The 20442-nt window shown below is 44.1% G+C and overlaps 1 protein-coding gene across 1 annotated transcript in view; it reads right to left on the reverse strand.

Moving 5' to 3' along the window:
- LOC127009330 (uncharacterized) overlaps positions 1-20442 on the reverse strand; it is a 68385-nt gene that overhangs the window by 16205 nt on the left and 31738 nt on the right. The window contains exon 3 of the mRNA XM_050882301.1: positions 4360-4450. Coding sequence (XP_050738258.1) covers positions 4360-4450 — 91 coding nt within the window. The remainder of the gene's footprint in view (positions 1-4359; positions 4451-20442) is intronic.

The raw sequence follows: 20442 nt of genomic DNA on the forward strand, positions 1-20442 counted from the left end.
AAATAACTCACATTGGAGGAATATTCTTCTCTCTCTCTCCTTCTGTCTTTCTCCCTCTCTCTCCATCTTGTTTACGGCACCTCACTCCTTTCTTTAGTGTTTTGTGATGATATGAATGATAAAACTTGCTCTATTCTTTCTTTTTTTCTGCTCTCGTTCACCCATTCTTCCTATCTCACTTTTTTGCTTTTTAATTCCAGTGTTCTATGGTTTTCTTCGTCTCCCCTACTTCACCCTCCTAATCTTTCCCTTGTCTTTGTCCTCCTGTTCTTTATCCTTTTTGTTCCTGGGCTTCATATTAACTTTCATCCCTTCACTCCTATTTTCTTTTGTTTTTCATCTACAAAAGAGAAAATAAAAGTCGTATTTCCTCATCCTCATTTTCACCACTCTTTTCCTAGCACTGACATTCTCTCCCACCTCCGTCCTCCTCCTCCGCCTCCTCCTCCTCCTCTACCTCCACTACCTCCTCTTTCTCCGTCGCCAAACGCCGCCGAGTTTCATAATTATGGCAGAATGTGGAAACTTTGGGGTCGTAATATCACACTGGAATAGCCGGAGACGGAGGGCGGCGGTAAAGCTTGCATTGTCAACCTGTGTTTGCATTATAGGGCTATGTACACAGGGGGGGGGGGGGGAGGAGGAGGTAGAGGGGGGGATGTGGGGAGGTGCTGGTGAAAGAGGGGGAGGAAGGGGAGGTGGTAGGGGACGAAGGAGGATTGGGGGAGAGGTAGGAGGAGAAGGCCTGTCGTAAATGGGTCGTGTGTTGGGTTGGTGGGGGGGGATGTGTGTGTGTGTGTGTGTGTGTGTGTGTGTGTGTGTGTGTGTGTGTGTGTGTGTTGTGGGTGGTGGTGGCGGTGAGGGAGGTGGAAAGAGAGAGAGGGTGAAATTTGACGAGGAGGAGGAGGAGGAGGCGGAGGAGGAGGAGGAGGCGGGGCGGAGGAGGGTGGAGGAGGTTTATAGTAAAGAGAGACGTGTGTACCTGGTGTTGCAAGCTGAAACACACACACACACACACACACACACACACACACACACACACACACACACACACACACACACATTCAGAGAGAAAACGTAACATAGCCAATTTCCTAACAGCTTCGTGGAACACAAATACCGCGATGCACCAGCTGAGAGAGAGAGAGAGAGAGAGAGAGAGAGAGAGAGAGAGAGAGAGAGAGAGAGGGAGAGGGGGGGGGGGGTGGAGAGCGAGAGGGAGAGGGAGATGTAAGTCGCCAAACTGAATCATGACTTAATGTGGCCATTCCAGCGGTGAAGAGATGGGCTTCGGGTGGTGGTGATAGTAGTAGTAGTAGTAGTAGTAGTAGTAGTAGTAGTAGTGGAAGGGAAAGTGTTGTCTGTGTGATTAGATAATGCCTGACTGTCTGGGTTATGTTGTGATGTAATGGTGGTGCGTGTGTTTGTGTGTGTGCGTGTGTGTATGTGTGTGAGTGAGTGGAGAGCAATGTAATGTAGGCGGAACATGGCGTGTGTGTATAAGTATGTATGAGAGGGGTGCAAGAGCGTGTGTGCGAGTGCCTGTTTGTGGATGAGTTGTAATGAAATGGAGTGAGTGTGGGAGTGTCTTTATGTATTGGGGACAAGTAGTATATTGTTAAATGGTTAATGAAGTGGCTGTATCAGTGGTTATTGTAAGGGCGATGCTAGTGATCCCAAAGAAGTTAAGCCAATGGTCGAAATACATTTGTTCTATGGAAGGAACCAAGTAGTACATCGTCACCTTCGTAAACATAGCGCCTAAGTCATTATCTTCTACTTTACAGGAAATCATAAAAGAACTGTCATTATCTCATTTGGCTTAAGATTTAGGCAGAAATGAAAAGGCCAATTCTAGAACACTCAAACCCTGAATGACGAAGGCAACTATACAAAAATGGGCGTCACATGTTGAAAAATTGATGTAAACAAAAACCTGGAAATCGCTGAAAAATGACTTAGGCGATTATTTTATGAGGGTGACGATATAGTTAGTGGCTAATGAAGGGGCTGCAGAGAGGGTGAGAATGAGTCCTAGAGAAGCTAAGGCAATAATAGATGTATTAGTGGTGGCGAAAACCCGAAATATATCTGTACTAAGGGAGGCAGGCAGGCAGGGGCGTTGGGTGTTGTTGTAGCGGTGCCAGAGAACCCGGCGGCGTGGCACCTATAAAGAAGCCTTACGTGGTGCCATTCTTAACGCACTCGCCGCCTGGTACTAAACGACTTTCTGAGGAGTCTGCATGTTGGTGTGTGTGTGTGCGTATGTGTGTGTGTGTTGTTTATGTGGGTGTGTTTTGCTTTTACGTGGCAAGGGATAGACAGATGATGGTAAGATAGCAAACAAGGAGTTGATGGGATTGTGGTTAGTGGCATGATAGCTTTCAGGGGATAAACAGAAGGTACAGGAGTAGAAAACAGGTAGTAGACGGAATATAAACAGGTATGGAAGAGATGGGATGTGAGGAAGGGACGGAGAGGGAGAGACGGAGAGACAGGCAGGCGATGGGTGAGGAAGGAGGGACGGGGAGGCACAGACAGGCACAAACTGACATTGATACGAGTCAATTGTGCGGCCAGTTGACAGAAATACAAGTTAACTGCAACACGCGTGGACAGGAATACAAGTTGAGAGGCAGCGGCGGCGGCGGCGGCGTGGACTGCGATGCGAATTTAAAAGGGTACGAAACCAATACTCTACCGGGCTATTTCCTTCCCCTGGGCCCTCCTTCTGCTCCTCCTCCTCTCCTTCCACCCCCTCTCTCCCTCTCTCCCTCGCCCCTCCCCTCTCTCTCCCTCCCCTCACATAGTGCCACTGTTACGACTGGTCGCGTAGCCTCGGCTCAGGTGGCCCTCCGTCACCTGCTATTGGCCAAGTGAGCTTAAATGGAGGACATATTGACTGGAGTGTCGCACGCGCCTCCCAGTTGGCAGATTTCGTCGAGAACGTAGCGAGCGGGAGTATTGGTGATGGGCCGACCATAACCCCCCTCCCCTGCCCCCCTCTCTCCCCCTTCTATTACCTACCACTAACCCCCTTCTCTCCACCCCCTCTTTCTCCTGCTATCACTACCCTCCCTCCTTCTCTGTCTCTCTGTCTTACCCTCTCTATTACCTACCACCAGACCCTTTCTCTCCACCCCCTCTCTCTCTCTCTCTGTCTCTTCTGTCCACCCTCACTACTACCCCCTCTCTCTCTCTCTTTCTCTCTGTCTGTGTCTCTTTCTCTCTCTCTCTCAACCCAAAGACCTTCGTCCGCCATCCTTACCACACACATACACACACAGACACACACACACACACACACACACACACGCAAACACACACACCCTGCCAGCTGTCCTCTCTTTCCTCTTCTTCCTTTACTTCTTCTTGCTCCTCCTCTTCAATTTCCTTTCCCTCCTTCTCGTTCTTTTTCTTCTATCCTTCTACTTTTTCTCTATTCCTCTTCATCTACCACTAAATCTATTCCCCTTCTCATATCAATCTAACCAATGTATTCTTGCCTCAACCCAACCTACTCTTCTTCCTCCTCCTCATCCTCCTCTATCATCATCATCTTCCCAATCGATTTCCTCCTCCTCCTCCTCTTCCTCCTCCTCCATATGACACACCTCGCTTGTTTCTTTCCCTGCGTCTCCGCCTCTCGAGGGCCGCGTCATGGGGGCGATTGGGCGTGGAAGGACGAGGATGTGTGGCGGGAGTGTGTGGGTAAACGGCGGGGAGTGAGGAGATAGAAGAGTAAGGAAGAGAGGGTGGGAGGTATGGAGGGAGAGAGGGAGGGAGGGAGGGAGAAAGGAAGGAAAGGAGAAAAGGGTTGGAATAAAGGAGAGGGATAAATGAATTGAGAAGAGTGAAAAAAAGGAAAGAAGGAAGGAAGGAAAGAGAGATGGATGAAAGGAAACAAGGGAGAGGGGAAAATGGAAAGTTGAAAGGGAGTTAGGAGGGAAAAAGGAGGTTAAATTCTTCAGAAAATTGCATCAGACACCCAAACCTAACCTAATCAAACCAAACGAAAGAAAATCTAACCTAACCTAAGTAAACCAAACCAAACCAAACCAAACCAAACCAAACCAAACCAAACCAAACCAAACCAAATCTAACCAAACCTAACCCGTCTAAAATGTATCCGTGCCCTGTCTACCCCACCTCTACCTGTCTACCTTACGTTCTACCTGTCCTGAAGTCATTACGTACCACCTTATTTGACATCAGGTGCTGTGTACGCCCCCCCACCCCCACCAACCTTCACCCACTCCCCCTCGTTCTCCTAAAACTATTACTATGCATGAACCTGCTAGTGGATACATTACACAATATCGCCTCACTAATTAAGACTCATTGCACACCTGCGCTTACCTGCTGGGCCACGCGACTTCCTCCTTGGCGTTAGGGTAGAGAGATAGGAAGTAAGTAAGGTAACGGCCGCTCGCACCTGTCCCGTCATCACCTGTAAAGAGAAGGAGAAAGCAATTAGTAAAGGGCGTCATGAAAATACTCTCGACTCGACGTGTCAGCCTGAAATCAACTTGTGGAAGCAGGTGATTTAAATGCAAAGTCTGGTTCGCCAAGTTTTATTTCCGTATAAATATTTCGGACTGCCAAGTGGAGGACTGGGGGGGGTTCGGGGGCAGGATGAGAGGTATGAGGGGAGGTAAAGGAGAGAAAGGGGGTTGGGATAGGCAGTTGGGAGGCTGGGTGAGGTGAGGGGAAAGGGAGGGAGGGAAGGGGATGGTCGGGTGGAAGATGAAGGGGGAAAAGGTAAGTAAGGGGAGGGGGTAAGGGTGGGATCGACTGAGAGGGGGAGAAGTAGATGGGGAAGGCTAGGTTAAGGGAGGGTAGAGAGGGCAGAGGGGTAGTGAGGTTGATTTAAGGAGAGGGAATGGAAAGGGAAAGGGTAGGTTTGGGTATGGTTGACAAGGCAAGGGGAGGGAGGGAAGTAGAGATGGGAAGGGTAAGTTAAGAGATGGTTGACAGGGTAGGTAGGGGGTGCGGGAAGTGGGTTTGATTAGGGGAAGAAAAGAGGGTGGAAGAGAAAGTCAGAAGGAAGGGGAGGTGGGAGTGGGGTTGCCTGGGGGGAGGTGTAGTAGCAATAACCAGGTGAGTTTTGTAAGAGGGTCTGGGCGAAGAAGAGTCAGGTGGGGCGTCTCAGGTATTGTGGGCGTGTGAGTTTATCGGCCATTGAGCCCCGCGCGGGAGCCGGGCGCCCCGAGGAAGCTAATCAACATTACGAATAAAAAGTTGGGTTGTAGCTGCAATCTGCCATCGCCTCCACCCCTCTTCCTCTTCCTCTTCTTCCTCTTCCTCCTCCTCCTCCTTTTTCTTTCCTCTCCACGACCTCACCTTCTATTACTTCTTCCTCCACTATTATTTTTTTCCCTCCTTCTCCTCCTTCCTCATGGCCGTTCTTCCTCCCAGCTCAGTTTCTTCTCCTACTTTCTCCTCCTCCTCCTCCTCCTCCTCCTCCTGTCGTCACCCAGAGAGTAACAGTATTTTTACGCGTTTTACTTGATAATAAGGAAATGGAAGTGTAACAATATATTTACTGGAGAACGAGAGAGAGAGAGAGAGAGAGAGAGAGAGAGAGAGAGAGAGAGAGAGACTAACAAAGGCACGCACACACGCACACACACACGTACATACACCACGACAAACAAACAACCAGACATCAAGATCACAAACACACACACACACACACACACACACACACACACACACACACACACACACACACACAACTGTCATCTACATGTATAAACAAACACCCCCCTCCCCCCTTCACCCCTCCTCCCCCTACACAAACGAGAAGGAAACCACCGCACAAACAACCCCCCCTTCCTTCCCCTCTCCCCCCTCTCCCCCGTCAATATGCCAGCTGACCCTCACAAACCAGAATGTTAATATCGCTCCCCTCAGACAAGCGCCCCCCGCCCCCCCTTCTCCGCCCCCCTTAACCTCCCTTATACGCATCTGGTAAGGGGTATATGGGAAGGGGGGGAGGGGGAGAGAAGTAAGATAATGCAGCGGCTGGGTCTAAGGGGAAGGAAATCCGTGTGTGTGTGTGTGTGTGTGTGTGTGTGTGTGTGTGTGTGTGTGTGTGTGTACGTGTGTGTGTGTGTGTTGCGAAAGAGGGGAGAGGAAAGAAGGCTTGATAAATGAGGGAGGGAGGGATTGAGGGAGGGGAAGAATTTGATGAAAAAAGCAGGAAAGGAAACCGTGAGAAGGAACAATAATATGATAAAGGAGGAAGGAATGCGAGTGAAGGAATAAGTGATAGATGGAAAATAAAACAAAATAAAGGAAAAAATAACAAGAATACTTTAAAAGAGAAAGAATGCGAGTGAATGAGTTAGTGAAAGAAGGAAAAATAAACCAAGAAGAGGAAAAATAAATAAAAGGAAAATATAAGAGGAACATTAGTAATACGAGGAACAACAGCTCGATCGTTAAAAACAGGATGAAAGCCAAGAACGTGATCAGTTAAGAGAGAAGAAGAAGAGGAAAGAAGGGAAGAGTATAAGAGAGAAAACCCAAGAATAGCCGAAGCGAGGAGGGAGCGGATAGGAACGGGAACACAGCGGAATAAGAAGGTCTTTATGAGGTTAAGCAGCACTGTGACGGAAGTAATGAGAGACAAACCGGTAGACTGGAGAGATATTGACAGATACACGTAAGAACATAATATCATAAGGGTCAATAGTAAAAGAAACACGGAGAGAGGATACCGTAGACTTTAGAGAGATGGACAGATGCACAAAAGTTTAATTAAAAGGAATCACTAGTAAGAGAAACACGGATAGATGATACCGTATACTTTACATAGATGAACAGATGCACATAAGAGTAAGAAAGAGAGACCGCACTGTAGACTGAAGAGGTATTGAGATGCACAGAAAAAGACAGAGAACGCAACAGACAGATTTGCAGAGAGGGATGCAGACTAGGATAAAAGAATGATAATGCCAGGGAGATAAAGGGAGAAACAAGAAAAAAAGGGATAATAATTTTGACGGAAAAAAAAGACAATACTTGAATTACACATCCAAATAAATAGACAGAAAAATAGATAGATGGATAGATAGACATAGATATAGATACAGGAATAAACTAACTAGAAATAGGTTGAATTTACATAAAACAAAAAAAGGAGAGAGAGAGAGAGAGAGAGAGAGAGAGAGAGAGAGAGCGCTATTTATGGAGAGGGAAACGGTAACTGCTTCCGTGGGAGAGTTCTGGGCGGCTGGAGGGATGATAAGCCACGGGACCGTCAATGTGAGGTGTGTGTGTGTGTGTGTGTGTGTGTGTGTGTGTCAGTGTCTGTGTGTCTCCTTGCATTTGTTTTGTTATTTATTTTCTTTAGCTTTCTTTTTCCTATGTGTTCTGTTTCCAATAGTTGTTTTCTCTCTGTCTCTATGTGTCTGTCTGTGTGTATGTGTTAATGTATGTCTGTCTCTCTTTCTCTATCTCTGTCTGTCTGTGTCTGTTTACTTTTTGAGCCTTTAGAGAAAAAACGTTCTCTTGCATTTCTATATTCTTCCTATATTGCCTTTACTTCCACTCGTCATTACATTTTCTCTCTCTCTCCTCCTATCTGTCTGTCTATCTATCTATCTATCTATCTATCTATCTATCTATCTATCTATCTGTCACAAGGATGAAGAAGTCCCACGCGAAATCTGGTTTGGAAAATGAAATGCATACCGAACCGGCTTTATGGTGCCTCTACCCTCTGATTCATTTGCACGTGTGTGTGTGTGTGTGTGTGTGTGTGTGTGTGTGTGTGTGTGTGTGTGTGTGTGTGTGTGTGTGTGTGTGTGTGTGTGTGTGTGTGTGTGTGTGTGTGTGTGTTCTTGTGATTAATGTTTCTGATATGTATTGTTTTTTTTTGTGTGGAGATGATGTACGTATTTTTACACACACACACACACACACACGCACACGCACACAAAGAGGCAAGACAATCCCTTTAGCTCATATAGATTTCCTGGTTGATGCCCCGCCGAGTTTGATAATAATAACAATAATAATAATAATAATAATAATAATAATAATAATAATAATAATAATAATAATAATAATAGTTGTCGATAACTTGTCGTCTGCCGTGAATAAAGTTTGTCTCTTGCTAGCATAAGTAATTGAAGGGCGGCCCCTCTCTCTCTTTCTATTTCTCTCTCATTTTCTCTCTCCCTCTCTCGCTTTAGGCAAGATGTTAGGATTAAATCTTTATGTTCCTTTGTCCCACTGTTTTTTTTCTGTTTTATTTTTGCTGTTTTATCTGTGTCTATGTTCGTATATCTTCCTGTCTTCACCTATTTATTTTCCTTTCTTGTTTTGTTTGTCTATCCGTTTGTCTGTGATTGTTTGTATGTTTTCTCTTATTTTTCTGTTTGTCTTTCAACTGAATAATCTTCTCCCTTCTCTTTATCCGTTCCCTTTACTTATGTCTATTTCTGTATGTCTTGCACGGTTCTTCTATGTCAATTTTCCTCCAATCCCAACTCTCTCTCTCTCTCTCTCTCTCTCTCTCTCTCTCTCTCTCTCTCTCTCTCTCTCTCTCTCTCTCTCTCTCTCTCGTTCTCGCTCTCGCTCTCAAAAGGCTGGGGGACGTCTCTCATCGACGGAGGACTGCCCGAGTTGGACTTTTCCTTAATATCCAGTGTGAAATTTATGCGACTGGCCCTCTGGCTCTCCCCTTCACTGCCTTGGCTCTGGAAATGCTTGAGGGGGGACGGTGGAAAGAGTAGGAGGTGGTGTGTGAGGGAGGAGGTAGGAAGATATGGGGAGGTTGTGATGAGGTAGAGAGGGAGGCTGGAGGGAGAGGTGAAGAGGGGTGACAAGGGATAGAGTGATTTGAGTAGGTAGATAGGTAGGGAGTGGAGGAAGAGAGGGGGTTGTGGAAGTGGTTGTGTTTGTATTTCTATTATTAGTAGTGGTAGGAGATGGTAGTGGAAGTATGTGGTTGGTGGTTGTGGTGGAGGCTGTAGATGGTTATAGTTGTGGTCATTACATGTGGTAGTTGTTATTGGTTGTGGTAGACAGTGAATGGTAGAGTTAGAGGTGGTTGGTGCGTTGCCATATCCCTTCTACTGGTCGTCTGAGAGAGAGAGAGAGAGAGAGAGAGAGAGAGAGAGAGAGAGAGAGAGAGAGAGAAGCCTTTGTTGATATTTCTGGTATTATGGACGTCGTGATGGAACCAGACTTTTTTTTCTGTATCTCGAAGGGAGGGAGGGAGGTAGACGGAGGGAGGGAAGGAGGGAGAGAAAAAGAGAGAGAAAAGAGGGAGAGAGGTAGAGAAAGTGGGGGAGGAGGAGCAAACTAGATATGACAGAGGGAAGTAAAAAAAGAGGAAAAAAAGAGGAAAACAGAGAGGAGGAACAGATTGAAATAGAGAAAAGAGAAGGAGAGATAAAGACAAACGGAGAGAAACAGATAGATAAAGAGGTAGAGAAAGAGACAGAGACAAAGACAAAAAGCAGAAAGAGAAAGACAGACAGGGACAAAGACCGATATAGCGACAAAGACAGAGAGAAAGAGAATATACACAAAGATAAAGATAGAGAAAGACAGAGACAATAACATACAGGCAGACACAGAGAGATAAGACACATATAAACACACACACACACACACACACACACACACACACACACACACACACACACCGATAGAGAAAGAGAAAGCGAAGAGTCCCCAAGCCAGCGGCCCGTGTCTCCCCCACACAAAGGAGATCTCTGTCTAATTCCCGGCGTCCCATTCTTGCCTTTTGTTATCTCTCGGTTAATAATTCGCCGACATCAAAAAGTCCAGCTGTTTCCATTTTTCTGCCGAATTTGACGACCGTTGTCCTCCTCGTCTTCCTCTTCCTCCTCCTCCTCCTGCACTTTCCTTTTCTCTTCCTCCTTTTATAGTGATTTTGGTTGTTTTTTTGCTCCTCACTCCACCTCCTCCCCTTCCTCTTCCTCCTCCTCCCCCTCCTTTTTCTTTTCTTCTCTTTTTACTGATTTTTTTTGTCTTTTTGTTCCTTTTTTTGTTGCCTTTTTCTCTTGGTCAGTTTTTTTCACCCTCAACAAACAGGTAGTGAAGGAAGGAAGGAAGGAAGAAAGGAAGGAAGGAAGGAAGGAAGGAAGGAAGGAAAGAGTGTCGGTCTCTCTCTTAGCGGGATTGGATGCCTGTGTGTGTGTGCGTGTGTGTGTGTGTGTGTGTGTGTGTGTGTGTGTGTGTGTGTGTGTGTGTGTGTGTGTGTGTGTGTGTGTGTTTGTGTGAATCTACCAATACCCTCTCGCATTCCCCCTGACAAGGTTTTCGTTTTTTTTTATGTATTTTATTCTTTTTTTTTCATGCACTTATTTTGATTTAATTTTGTATTTCGCTGCGTTTTTATTTATTTTTATTTTATCAGTTTTCTTTTGTTTTCTTATTAGGTTTTGTTTGATTGCTTTTGTTTCTTCTAGTCATTGTGAAGCGTTTGTTTGTTTGTTGTTGTTGTTGTTGTTTTCTTGCTCATGATTGTTTATTTCATGTTCATTTCTTTCATTATTGACTTTTTTTCATCTTCATTCTATTTACTATATTTATTTGCTCTTTCATTTTTATTTATTTCAATCTATTTCCTATTTTATTTTAATTCTATTTGCTCTATTTCCTCTTCTATTTTTATTCCATTCCTTCTATGTATTATTTTATTTTCATTCTACTTACTCGTTATATTTCCTCTTGTTTTTTTCCTTTCATTCTATTTATTATTTTTTTTCATTCTATTTCTCTTTCTATTTACTTTTTAAACCTATTTTCATTTAAATTACTCTTAAAATACCGTGAGCGTGTTTGAACATGTTTGGTGTTGTTGAAAGATGGCTAATAGCTCAGTGTGATATTAGTGTTATTATTATTATTGTTTTTATTATTGTTGTTTATTTGCTTTTATCATTTTTTGTCCTTTTTATTAATATCTAAATCGTCAATCTTTTTCCTCAACACGTCACTCTTTATTACTATTATTTCTATTTCTGTTGTTTCTTTATTATTTTTACGATTTTTGTCCGTTTTATTTATTTCACAATCGCCAATTCTTTCATTTATTCCAACATGTCACTCAGAAAATAGCGACTTTTACGTTTTTTACAGATTTTTACACGTTATTTTTATTCACTCGTTTTTTTATGTATATTTATTTCCATGTACAGTTTTTTTTTATATCCCTTTAGCTTTACATTTTATTTTATTTTTTTTGCAATTCAATATTCCTTTTTTTTCCGAGTCAATATCCGAGAGTAGTTTATCCTTCACTCTTTGCTATTTTTTTTTATCAAACTCTTCTATTGTGCTGTAATATTCGATGCATTTCATTTACATCTTCTTTTGTTTTATTTCGCCGCCCCCCCCAAAAAAGGTCTGCTGCAAATACTCTCTTTTTATTTATTTACTATTTATATTTCTTTAGTTTTCAGTTATTTCAGTTATCATTTTCTTTTCTTGTTCCTCCTTTCGTATTTTTTCGTTCTTAACTTATTACTGTCATTTCGTTTCTGTCCTCCTGTTGTCATATTCTTTGTCACTTCTCCCCTCTCCGACAGTTAATTTACCACTTTACTCTCTCTCTCTCTCTCTCTCTCTCTCCTTACTCGTTAATCCACTTTTCTCTATTCTTTTTCGTTCTGTTGTCTCGCGTTTGTCACAATTTTCACTCCCTTTCTTCTTTTCTTCGTGTTTATTTTATTTTATTTTGTTTTGTTATTTCATTTATTTTTTTGTTATTTATTTTGTTATCTGTATTTTTTATTTTGTGTTTTATGTTTACTTTTTTTCTGTCTATTAACTTCCACTCCTCGTTTTCTTTTATTTTTCTCCCATTTTCTTTATTATCTCATCGTTCGTTCCTGGATTCCTCATCTTCTCATTTCTTCTCTTCATCCCACTACCATCATCATTTCTTGTTTTTTTCTTTTTCTATAATTAATCTCCTCCGTTTTCGTTTTCTTTCTCTTGTATTTTTCTCTCTGTCCGTCATCTTTTCTCTTTCTCTATTTTCTTCATGTTCATTATTACCTTCACTCTCCTCTCTTTTCCCTTCTACTTCTTCTTTTCTTCATCTTTTCTCGGACCCCTTCATCCTCTTCCTTCTCCTTTATTCTTTTATTCCTATATTTATCTCCATTTTTCTTCATACTCCTCCTCCTACTACTCGTCCTTCTCCTCCTCGTTCTCCCCCTCCTTCTCCTCCTTCTCCTCCTCCTCCTCCTCCAAAGCCCCATCTCACAATATTCATAACATATATTCACACTTAAGTATTGTCTGCCTGACTAAATATTCGGTTTCCTCTGAGTACATTTCCTGCCCTTCCTTCCTCCCTCTCCCTTCGGCTGGCTCGCGTTCTCTCTCTCTCTCTCTCTCTCTCTCTCTCTCTCTCTCGCTCGCTCTCGCTCTCGCTCTCTTCCCGATTATCATGTTCAGACAGACGCTTTCTATTTTCTTTTCTGTCAAATATTTGCTTTTTCTTTGCTATTTCCGTTTCGAACCTTATCCCGGAAAGTCAGAATTGTTTTGTGTGTGTGTTGTTACGTTATTCATTCATTGATATTTTTTTTGTAATAGAAGTTAAGTTTTACAATTATTTCTAGATAACTTGATTGACAAAAACTCAGATAATGACATAGACAACAGGAACTACACCGCATCGGTCATACTAATACCAACAACAGTATCCAAAACAACATTAATAGTCAACTCAGAACATTATTTACATCAACAATATGAACATCAGACGAACAACAGCATAAACACCAAAGCATCTACTTCAAAACATCAGCAATAATACCAACAAAAACACCAGCCATAAAACCTCTTTAGGCCAAATGCTTCACGTCATGACCGTAGACTTGTGTTGCGTGTGCCGTGAGCCGCGCCGCCCACCTGCTCTAATGCCGCCCCTTAGCCCACACCTGCGCGCTAATCACCCGTGATATATACCTGTATGCGGGGACCATTACCTGCCCTCTACCCATCCCTTTGTTTACATATAGTTTTCTTTTTTTACGTTCGCTCCAAGATCCTTTTTAAATGCTCAAGTCAGTCAGGTAAATGTTCTAATTAAGCCCTTTCACCTATCTTCACCTGAGCCTTATTTTCTTGTCTGATTTTTACTTTGTTTTTTTTTCTTTGTTTTTGTCTTCCTATAAATGACTGGTGGACTTTTGTGTGTGTGTGTGTGTGTGTGTGTGTGTGTGTGTGTGTGTGTGTGTGTGTGTGTGTGTGTGTGTGTGTGTGTGTGTTTTGTTTTTTCTTCCTCTCCATACGGACACAACATTCACCTTTCTATCCTCCTCCTCCTCCTCCTCCTCCTCCTCCTAGTCCTCCTCCTATTTTTTTCCTACAATATCTGAAGGTTGAATATTTCTGGGGAACATTTTCTTTCACTTTAATATTTTCCTCCCACTTTCCTCTTTCACTCTGCGCTCTCTCTTTTCCCTTTTCTTGGCCATTTGTATTCGCCTCGCAGACCACCTCCAGATTCGAGCCTTTTTTCATACACTCCCCCTTTTTTTTACCCTTTTCCCCCTCTTCATATTAGTTCGCCGGCGTCCATATATTCCCCTCTCTCCCTTTACACATTCAACCTCCCCTCTTTTCCTCGCTCTTCTCTCTCTCTCTCTCTCTCTCTCTCTCTCTCTCTCTCTCTCTCTCTTCTACATTCTCCTCTACCTGACTCCATATTCCACACACACGCAGCGCCACCCTCGGCCACTCGGAGAATTATCAAGCTCTGTTCGTCTAGTCGATGTTTACTCGTCTGGTTTCACTGTAATATCGGATTAATTGCGGACTCAGTGTATGTGGTAGTCTTGCAAAATGGCTCTATTCATGTATATAGAAATTGTACGTATCAGTGGTATGTCTGAGGTTATTACTGATATTTTTGAAGTCGACTTTGAGCGAGTTCTCGTCAGATATTGATTTCCTTGCTTGATGCATTTTTGTACTGGACTGCCTTTACTTCTGGGGGTCGCAGATGTATAATGTACTGATGGTTTTTCTCTCAAAACAGGATTGCATATTTTTAATCTATATTGAAAAGTGTAATTGATTTGGGATGTCTGCTATGTGTGGGAGCAGTGCTAGAGAGGGCATAGTTAATCTGTTTATGGTTGGCCCTTGAGCTGCCTTGTTTGTTGTACGAAAAAAATGCTAAAGAACTTTTGAGGGGAAAATCATCCGTCGTGAAACTACACCAAAAATGGACCTACAACAACAAGCTGTTGTTTGATTTGTTGGGGATACACGTCAAGGATGGTGGACAACCTTTGCTGTGACAACCTCCGCATCAATTCACCGTTTTAAAGGACCCCAACGTGTGTTAGAGTTAAGGAGAAGCATAAGCACTGCCATCAACAGTTGTCCTTCACCACCGTGGCCTCTGACGTGAAGGGGCAGTTGTAGCAGCACTGCCCGTCCAACTTGGCCGCCCTAACAATAGTAAAGATACAAGAAAGTGGGAAGACCTCGCTCCTCCCTTGAATACTAACTTCTACGAGCCTTGGCCAGCGGTTGCTAAGGGCGAAGCGCTCCCGTTGCTAGTGAGCGGCGCGACCCCCTGCCGGCGATTGACTGAACTTGTAGGGAACAGGGTCGCCTCCCTCCACAAAGGTAGAGAGTTTTTCCTTCAAGTTTGTAGTCGACTTATTTATTGGGTTATCTGTCTTCCTCTAATTCCCTACTCCCTCAACCTCGTTCCCTCCTTTTACCCTCCCTTTTTTACCTGCCTCTCGCCTTCCCTCTGTTTCTCCTGTGTATCACGTGAAGTTCCTATTCCTCCCTCTTGTCCCTCCTACAACCATTTTCTTCTGCATGTTTTTCCTTTTCTTGTTACTTCATTTTTTCTGATGTTTCTCTTTTCCCACCTTCCTTCTTTCCCTTCTACCTTTCTTCCTTCCTTCCTTCCTTCCCTCCTTTCTACCTTCCTTACGCCCTTCTTTCTTCCTCTCCTCCTTTCCTCTTTACTTCTTATCTTCCTCAACTTCTCTTACATCCAAATCCCTCACATACGTCCACCTCCTCCTTCGCCTCATCCTCTCGTACCCACTTTCTACATAGTCTCCTTCGCTACCTTTCACCCCATGTTTTCTCTGCTCCTCCCCACCTCCTTACATCCCTTCCCTCCCTCCCTTTCCTCTCTTCCTCCACTTCCTGGCTTCTTTATTGAATTATGTCGTGCAGTTAACCCATTCATCTACGTCAAGGATTATTATTCACCTCTATTATAGTTTGAAAAATAAGACAACGTTGATTTTACCTTCAGAGAGAGAGAGAGAGAGAGAGAGAGAGAGAGAGAGAGAGCGAGAGCGAGAGAGAGAGAGAGCAGGCAGGAGAGCAAACGGGAGGGCCAACACAAGGGGCAACACTAATATTGAAACACTCAGACCTCCACCCTAGAGTTAGCCTGCAGGCGGTAAGGGGAGAGAGAGAGAGAGAGAGAGAGAGAGAGAGAGAGAGAGAGAGAGGGAGAGAGGGAGAGATAGGTGATGGAAGGGGCGCCGAAGAGTCATGGGCGGTGTAGAGGTAATGGAAGGGGAGAGAAAGGGGAGGAAACAGAAGAGGAGGAAGAATAAAAAGAAAAAAATAAGTCAACGAGCAGAATAGAAGAGAATTTAGAGAAATGTAGATGAATAGAGACAGAGAAAGGAGACAAACAAAGACGAAGACACACACACAGAAAAGAAAAGAAACAAAGATGAGCTACAGAATAAATAAAAAGAATAGATGAAAAATAGAGAGTAAAAAGAATAGATGAAAAGTAGACAGCTTAAAACATGCAAAATCCAAACCAAATCAAAATCAAGGCTACGAAGAGGAAAAGAGAACAAAAGAAAAGAGAAAACAGAGCAGAAGATAGAAGAGAGGAGAGAGACGAAAAACACAAGCACGAAAAAGTATAATCCAAGGAACAAAGGAAGACACACTAAATTAGGGAGGAAGATAAGGAGGGGAGGAGGAGGAAACACCGATAATGAGCCACTGAAGAAGAGGAGAGAGAGAGAGAGAGAGAGAGAGAGAGAGAGAGAGAGAGAGAGAGAGAGAGAGAGAGACTAATACTGAGTGAAAATGATAAAGATGGTGAGAGAAACAAAAGTCATGAACACACACACACACACACACACACACACGCGCGCGCGCGCGCACGCGCGCGTACACACAGTTCCTCAAATGATCCACCATCATCATTTAGGAAAGAAAAAAGAGTGAGAAAGGGAGAGAGATTCACTTTGCAATGCTTTAACTCATTCTTGGTATTTTCTTCCTTTTTTTGTGTGATTCGTGGAATTCGCAAATATACGTGTCTTGTGAGAGAGAGAGAGAGAGAGAGAGAGAGAGAGAGAGAGATGCAGCCTCCCCCACACTGGCCACAATTAGTGATTCGGTCATTACCTCTGTCAATACCCACACCAACCCCCCTTCTCTCTCTCTCTCTCTCTTCTCTCTCTCGGGACGCGGCCTCTGTTGTCTCTTGGGCTTTGGAAATGGTTAGGCATGTTTGAGCCTGTCTATTGTGTGTGTGTGTGTGTGTGTGTGTGTGTGTGTGTGTGTGTGTGTGTGTGTGTGTGTGTGTGTGTGTGTGTGTGTGTGTGTGTGTGTTTCTTGCTTTTCTTTTTCTTTTATTTCTCTCTGATTTATTTTTTTTCCTTTATATTGAAGTGAAACTGAAGGACAAAGGCAAAGGAAACGGGGAAGTGATTCTCTCTCTCTCTCTCTCTCTCTCTCTCTCTCTCTCTCTCTCTCTCCATATACGAGCTGTCAATCCATTAAGGAAAAATGGAAAGAGTTGGAACAGAAAACGAAAGTGTGTGTGTGTGTGTGTGTGTGTGTGTGTGTGTGTGTGTGTGTGTGTGTGTGTGTGTGTATTCGTCGTAATGTGAATAGGTGGGCTTATATGAATGTGTATGAATGTGTGTGTCTGTGTGTGTGTGTGTGTGTGTGTGTGTGTGTGTGTGTGTGTGTGTGTGTGTGTGTGTGTGTTTCTCTGTGTGTTTCAATGCAGGGAACACACACACAGCGGCGGTGGTGGGGCTCTTCGTAACCTCCTTTACACATGCAACAATTTCATGGTTATTTCCTCGAGACACACCACCATCACCACCACCGCAGTCCCTCCCTCCCCGCCATCCCCCTTCCTCCTCCTCCTTCGCGTCTCCATTTGCCAACCCTCGCGTGAACTTTAGTATCTCCCTCGCATCTTTATATGTATGCCTTGTGTCTTCTTTACGCGCGTGCCTCTATTCCATCAGCAAGGCGGGAATGGGTTTTTATTCTCGCTTTCTCTCGGCGGGCTACGAATCGTTCCCTCTTATGGCGTTTTGATCGTCGCCTGGGCCTTTGCGTTGCGTCGTGGCGGTGGCAGTGGTGGTGGTTGTGGACGTCGTTACAGCGGAGTATTATGTGGATCGTCATTGTAGCGGCCGTGCGCGTTCTAGTGGTGTTACTGGTGGTGGTTGTGGTGCTGGAGGCTTTGGTAGTGGTGGTTGTGGTCGCATAATGCTTCACCTTATCGTTCTGTCCTCGCCTTTCCTTTGCTCTTTCTCCGCCCTCCTCCTCCTCCTCTCCTCCAGTATTTGATTCCTTCTTCACGTGCCTCAACGCTCCTATTACTGCTTCCCGACACTTTCAAAATGTAATGTTATGTCCCTTAAAACTCCGCTCCTCCCGGACACACCTTGCACCTTTCTCTCCTCCGCTTTCTCTTCCTTTTCTTTCTCTCTCTTCTTCTCTTCATGTATACAGACCCAACACCTTTCTCTCTCTTACCTCTTTTCTTTCTCTTCGTTATTCCTTTTCCTCTGGCCTTACACCTTTCTCTCTTCCTCCTCCTCTTTCTCTACCTGTTCTCTCTCTCTTTCCTCCAAGCACACACACCTTTCACCACTCCCTGCTCCTCTCCCTCTCCTTCCCAAACCACCACCTTCTCTCTCCCCCCTCCTACTCCTCTTCACCTGCCCTCCCCCCCCCCAGTTTACGAGCGCCGTCCCGAGGCTATAGAGTGTGCGGAGGGCGCGGGCAGCGGGGCCACAACGAGAAACAAAATAGCATCAGGTTGAGGGCCGCCGCGTCCTGAACACCACTTCTAAACCTCCTTATGGCTTCCCGCGTCTATCGCCGACCGTGTTCAATCCCTCACGCTGACAAGGGCGGCACGGGGAGGAGGAGGAGGAGGAGGAGGATGGCAGAGGTAGTAGCGGTAGGGATGGAGGGAAGGAGTGGACATGGAATGAAGGGAGTAGGGAAGGAAGGTGGGAGGGAGGGAAGGAGGAAAGGAAGGGAAGAAAAGAGGAAGAAGGAGCGTAAAGATGTGAGAAGGTACGTAAGAAGAGAAGGGTACAAAGAGAGAGAGAGAGAGAGAGAGAGAGAGAGAGAGAGAGAGAGAGAGAGAGAGAGAGAGAGAGAGAGAGAGAGAGAGAGAGAGAGTATAATCTTAAGCCCTTCTTTTGATACCTTATACCGCCGTGATTTGATATTTTTTTCTTTCGTTTGCTTATTTTATCTTTTTAATTTATGATGAATGCAAATAAAAGCCCCCCAGAAAATCACGAATAATTTCACGTGTTTGATTCATAAATAATGATAACAACAATGATGATAATGAAAATGATGATGATGACAATGAATAGAGAAATGCATGTGTTTTTGTTTGCATTATGTTACTTAGTCTCTGCTCGTTAGGCAAGAACAGGGAAAGTGAAAGAATGAGTAATAAAGGAAGAGGAGCAGCAGCAGGAAGAGGAGAGAGGAAGAGGAAGAGGAAGAGGAGGAGATAAAAGCATCTCCCGCCTACATAATCGGTTCGGCATCGAAGGATTAGAGAGAGAGAGAGAGAGAGAGAGAGAGAGAGAGAGAGAGAGAGAGAGAGAGAGAGTCATGCTTCCTTCCTCTCTCTTCCCCTCTCTCCTTCCCTCCGGCCCTTCCCCCCACCTTTCTTCCCCCGCACGAAACTTGCTCAGCTAAACTTTTTCAATAAGGAGTTGGGAGGAGGAAAGGAGCAGGAGACGCGAGGAGGCGGCGGGGGGAGAGGAACAAGGGGCGAGAAGAAGTCTGCTAGGTAGGATCAAAACGAAAGGGGTCTCTGATATATATATATATATATATATATATATATATATATATATATATATATATATATATATATATATATATATATATATATATATATATATATATATATATATTGTGTGTGTGTGTGTGTGTGTGTGTGTGTGTGTGTGTGTGTGTGTGTGTGTGTGTGTGTGTAAACTTTTGATGCGTTGGTTATTTTCATTTGATTACTAGAACACAAACATTCATTCATTTCCTGATTTACTTTCAGCGGACGCGAACATTGTAATGTATGCATGTGAGTCTGGTCTGGAAATATTAACTTTTACAATTGATTATTAATGTGTTTCAACACGAATTTTGTTGTGGAAGTGAACAAGTGTTGCACTTTATTACAGGTGAGTGGCGGCGGCAGCAGGTGTACCCGGCACTCATTAGTGGAGACTGCTCCCCCCCGTTCCCCTCTCCCGCTGCCCGCGTCCTTGGTACCAGGAATGGCCGCGAGCACTCAGGTACGTTCCAGGAAAAGGCTGACAATTTATTAATCACGAGCTGAATGCAAGTATAATGCAGACGTCGAGGTATAAAAGCCAGGCCCGTGTTGCTGCAGTAAAGGACCTCTCGAGTATTGCCTCCCCACGATCACGGACTCACGGAAGTATATTCAAGTCACTCCTGCATTCAAGGGCTTTCCCGTGCACTTTCCTTCCTGTTGCGGTCAAGGCCACTTCAAAGTACGTTGTCATGAGCTACATTCAAGACTAGCTCAAAGTACGGCGCTTTGAGATACATATAAAGTCAATTCAAAGTATGCTACAGTGGTTCGCTACAGTCAAGACCACTTCAGAGCAGCCTGGCCTTTCCTGTTTCAGCCTCGGCCACTTGAAAGTATGATCGTTCTTGTAGCCGTTGAAGGCTCTTGAAACTAAACTCCGGCAGTCAAAGGCACTCACTCGGGGGCCGCAGGAAGCTCAGGAGTCAGCCGAACAGTTGTGAGACGACCAAGAGAAAAACGGGAAAAGGAAGTTTCTTGAGGCCTGCTGAGTTTATCTATTTTCTTTATTTTTAGACGATACGATGGCTATTTTTCTTTTAGATGGGCGTTATTTTTTTCCGATGCTATAGTTAAAAGTTGGACTATAATGTGCGAGAAAGATAAAGGAAGATATACATAGTTAGATAAATGAACAGATAGATAGATAGATAGGTAGACAGAAAGAGATCATTATGTATAAAGGAGAAGCAACTATTTTTATCTCACACATGCAAAAGGAAGAGTAGAGGAGGAAGATAAAAAAGGAATAGTAATGAAGGAAAGAAAACATGATAAAATAGACGAAGACAGGACGAAAATAAAAATAAAGT

The sequence above is a fragment of the Eriocheir sinensis genome, chromosome 40 (assembly GCF_024679095.1).
Source record: "Eriocheir sinensis breed Jianghai 21 chromosome 40, ASM2467909v1, whole genome shotgun sequence".
Lineage (NCBI taxonomy): Eukaryota > Metazoa > Arthropoda > Malacostraca > Decapoda > Varunidae > Eriocheir > Eriocheir sinensis.